The 5,047-nt window shown below is 40.6% G+C and overlaps 1 protein-coding gene across 1 annotated transcript; it reads right to left on the reverse strand.

Moving 5' to 3' along the window:
- Positions 1 to 387: 387 nt before the first annotated feature.
- Positions 388 to 1,308, reverse strand: LOC125959364 (fibrinogen-like protein A). Its single transcript, XM_049692185.1, has one exon. It carries the CDS (start codon positions 1,306 to 1,308, stop codon positions 397 to 399), a length of 912 nt encoding a protein of 303 aa, XP_049548142.1. The 3' UTR covers positions 388 to 396.
- Between the last annotated feature and the right edge of the window lie 3,739 nt (positions 1,309 to 5,047).

The raw sequence follows: 5,047 nt of genomic DNA on the forward strand, positions 1-5,047 counted from the left end.
GTTCTCCCTCGTTTCCCGCGATTTTCTCCGGTGCAAATGAGCCGGTTCACTGAACGCGACGTGCGTTTAGACGAGCGCGGATAGATCCTCAAAAAGAAACACTTTGAGTAATTGCCCACCCCCCCCCCCCCCCCCCTTTTTTCCGATCATTTTCTTTCGTTGCGCTAGTGTGAGTTCATTGAATGCTTTCCGCATTTCTTTATCCATTTTTCAAGTCTGGATTTTTGTTTCGGATGAATTTTGGGCTGGAGATGAGAAAGTTTCAATATCTTCTTCATTTAAAAGACTTTTCTGGAATTCGTTTTGGAAAAATCCGTTTTTATTCCACTTTGTTTCGAAGTATTATTGATTGTGCATTCCTTCCACATTCCTATAACATTGAGCCAACTAAAAACGCTATTCCAACTCTCGGATCATCATTCGCGAGTAACTCAATCCTTGAGCGCTGTCTTTGAAATCATACCAAAACATTGCTTTATGATCTTCATCGTTTATGTATCGCCCGTTCAAATTCACTGCAGTACAAGAAAAGTGCCACCATGCACCTTCGTAGAGTCGTGCACATTGCCCGCCGAATTCATCATTATCCCGATCTTTCGTTGAGAACTTCGAACCCTTATTATGGGACATTTTTTCACCAGCAGTTCCACTATAATTTCCGATATGCTTTAGGTCGTATTGGTCACTTTCACTACCTATTTCGAATGTATCATAACGTGCATATTTGTATGTTCCTTCAAAGTCTTTCAATTCAACGATCAGTTCGTGCTTCCGGCCACTTGTTATCTGGTGGACCTTCTCAAGACCCAACCAGAACTCTTTGTTCAAATCACCAAATCCGTCGCGGAACTCATTCCAGTCTCGGTAAAAGTCCAGTGATCCGTCGAAACGGTACTGAAACACTATCCATCCACCACCGAACGATTTCTGTTCGCAGTACACTTCGAATGGGACACTCACACCGTCAGTTTTTACGCGTATCCGATATGTTCCAGACTCGTTCGATGGAACATCTTTGCACGAGGGAAAGAATGTTTGTTTGTGGTGATATTTCAACACATCTCCGATGTCTTTATCAATTTTATGCAAAGCCGCATTGATATTTTCCTGATTTCGCTTGTAAACTTCGCTTAAATTAAGCGCGACTCTATTTTCCAGTGTATGTAGCTCGGCAAGCATTGTACTTTGGCTCTTATCGTGGCTGGATCGAAATTCGTGCAACTCTGCAATCAGCTGTTCTTGTGTGGTGCGGTGTTCCTGAATCTTGTCTTCAACATTCTGCAGCATCTTCATTTCCGACTTTTGCATTTTGTCTTCCACACTATGCAGCTTTTCTTCCACTCTTTGCAGCTTGCTTGATAAAATATTAAACTTCGTTAAAAGCAACTCGAGTCCATATCCCATGGAGTTGTACATTGAATGATTCACATCCTTCCTATCTTCGCGACCACTTGCATTAACATATAAAACAACGAAAACCGCAAGCCAACAGAAGCTGAGCTTCATTTTTGAAACGCAGATAGCACAGATAAAAAAGATTTCACTAGACGTTCAATTCACTGGAGGACCTCTGAACTGTGCGGAACGCCGATTTAAACTGATTTCATTTCTGAACCACCAATTTCTGATTCCCGTAGGAACGGAGCGGTCGAGAACGCAGCGACAATCATAATTCTGCGTTAACAACTTGCGTATTTTCCATTTGATAAGCCATGCGGGCTGTGCTGTAATGATGAGTCACCGTAAGCCATATGAGACATTGACTTGAGAACGGTTCTAATGGCAAATCATTCACCCAACCAAAATCACGCGCAATGATAACCTCAGTGCCACAGCTTTATGTCGTTTGATAAGATGCCCAGTAATCCAATGTTCGAACGTACTGGATGCTGCAAATGCCTTCGCGAATTTCGCTTATCATGTTCGATGCTCGTGATCGCTCACACTCTGGGAGATAGAGACTAGAAAATAAATAAAAGAAATATGACGAACCTACAAAGCTTGATCATCTATTTAAAATTAGACGCTTTCAATTATTTGCACTGATATTTTGTACATTTTTCCTGCCAATTGAAGAAGAAAACACTTTCCAGCTATTGTTATGGAGCATGTTCGGGCATTCTTCTACGGTCTAATAATCATATTTGGAAATAGTTTTGAAAAAATATCGCAAATCGCGATTTAAAAATCATGTGCATGGACGAATGGACCAATATTGATCAAAACACTCCGCCAATTGACGATGGTACCGAGCAATCTGGACGGTCTATCAACCTCAACACAGCTGTTGCTTATCGCTCTCGATTCACTCGGCCAGCAATTGACGCTCTCGAGGTTCGAGACCTCTGAAAGCTCGCTACGATAACCCGCAAACGATCCGCGAGCATGCGTCGATGACCAAATGTCCTCTAAAATCACACCCCGTTCGGGTGCGGGATCAGTGGCCACGAATTTCGTTCGGCCGGGACATCCGTCTTTGGTTTCTGTTGAAGAAAACCCTAACTCCGCAATTTGCTCGTGATGGTTCTTTTCCTTTGTGCGAGCGTCCGGCCGGTTTCGGAACACCGATTGGCGAATTCTTCATGAGCTGTAGCTGAGACGAAAGAACGCATCTTCATCAGATCATTACCCTACCCCCCCCCCCCTCCCCCCAACATGAAAATCGATCATCGATCACTGCATCATCGATTGTTAAGCGGTAGGCGCTTATGGCGCGTTGCATAAATTAAGGCGATTCCCTTCTTCATCTCCTACCCTTTGTTTGTGTAAACCAATGGTAGATTGAATTGTCTTACAACGGAGATTTGTCAAGTGGTTTAAGTTTTTGTGATTATTGTGGTTAGAACAAAAACTAAGTTTAGTACATCAAGAACTATTTCTGATGAAGTGAAAATGGTTTGATTTTAATTGACTCATTTGATAGTCTGAAGAAAAAAATGCTTGCAACCAGAAGATCAAGTAATTAACTATCTGGCCTTTTGACTATTTGTCTATTTATGCATTAACAAAAAGAGATAAAATTTGAATGCTGATAGGAAAAAAAACTATCATAGATAATTTAGTAAACTACATATCGAAGGTAATTTTATCAGTTTAATTGCAAAAAAATGCATCATCTATCAGCCGAACTCTAAACGAGATGGCGAAAATGGTGAAGATTGCAACAATAAAAAAAGCGCCCTAATAACTTACAAACATGTGCACAAATATGTTTTCGATCAGTTTTGTGTAAAAAGTGATGCAATTACCTTCCATATGTAATTTACACAATTCAATTATATGTCTTAGTTTTTTTCTTAACACCTTTCAAATTTTGTCTTTTTTTCAATGCATACCTTAGGATTGCGCAGTCGAAATTAAAAGAGGCTTTAAGAGTGGCAGAACGAAGTTTGCGGGGTCAACTAGTTTAATATACGTAAATTCGTTATCCCTAATGTTGAGCTATTGATTTTTACTTGTACATTATTGCTGTTTATCTTGTATTTTTTAAATAGTTCTAGTATACTTGAGCATACTTCGTTTGGATTCATTGAAGGCATCAGTTTCTTATGAATTTGTTCGGTCGCCTCGCAATAGGTTGTGATACGTTATATCCTGTTTTTAGGATAATATACACTTAACATAAAGTTATGGAGGTATCGTCTGAAGGTGTAATGATTTCCATTGAACGAGGATACAAGGGACCAGAATGTACAGAATGATTATACATCGTCACCAAATCTGGAGGATGTATTTCTTACTAATACGTTTCAAGTAAAGTGTAATTAAACCTTTCGACAATACCATTCATTTCACTTGTTCCTGTGGCAGTCATATAAGGATGATACCGTTAATATATAAAAAACACTTTAATTTCCCTTAAGTTTAGTGATTTTTTTTTCCATCTATGACACTAATTTCGGAAGAGTTTATGCTTTAGTTCAGCCTTTTTAAACATTTGGGAAAAAATCATCACGCATATCGTTTGCTAAATGCTGGGTGCCTGTTATAGAATATACCGTACGACTGAGAGCATCTACTACATTAGTTTTGCTTTATTTGTTTACCTCGTTCGTGCATACCGTAGGATAAGGATATTCTTTCTGATGTAGCGGAGAAGTGTCTGTGGTGTTTAGTGGCGGCTCAGAGGCCCAATTGGCGGTCCAACCTGATAAATGAGCTTCACTATTGTGATGGTTAATTGGTTCAGTGTGGCATAGTTCTGTTTCATTCAATGGCAGCGGTGCTTGGACATACTCCAGCGGAACGTCTACTGGATATGTATGGCTGCGTTGCGAATAGGGTACTTCCGTGTAATGTAACGGAGTATCTTCAGGACAACATGGCCTGTAATGTGAAGGTGTCGGCGCTGTTTGAATGTATTCTGTTTGTGTCGGAGCAGCTACGGAATAACCTTGCCTGTGTTGCGAAGAAAAGGACCGAGGTCTTTGGTTGTAGTTATGACACCGATATGCATAATCGATCATCGTTGGTAAAGGGTAATTATGACTAGCTTGTGGCTGCCGATTGCACGGATAAAAAATTTGTCTAGATTGGGTACGTTGTTGTTGTGGGAGGAAATAGTTTCTTTGCTGGGGATTGTTTTGTGGATTTCTTGGTGGAAGGGGTGGCCTTCGATGCATGGAATTATTGTAATAACTGTGCTGTGGAGGTGGCGCTGCGTACAAATCCCTTTGTTTAAGAATAGGATCTGCATTGATCGCGTACTGCGTATCGATGGTACTTGGCAAATCGTTTACACGGCTAAAGTAACTATTTAGGTGTTCTGTCCCGTTTTTGTAGATCCCGGTTCCCGGATCGGAATCTAGCGTTTTAAACTCCCGTTTATTGTTATAGTAAAGGAGCAGGGTAGATTTGATTGATGACCAATCACCTGTCACTCTTTCGATGTTTAAGACATCTGCTGCTTCACCTTTAATTTTTCTTCTAATGGTACCCTCTAGCACATGATACATGACGGAATCCCTTGGCACACGGGCGTACATGTGTAGAATATTTTCTACGTCCATTAGCCAAGCCATCAGCTCGTTCGCTTTACCTTCAAATG

Source organism: Anopheles darlingi, chromosome 2 (assembly GCF_943734745.1).
Source record: "Anopheles darlingi chromosome 2, idAnoDarlMG_H_01, whole genome shotgun sequence".
Lineage (NCBI taxonomy): Eukaryota > Metazoa > Arthropoda > Insecta > Diptera > Culicidae > Anopheles > Anopheles darlingi.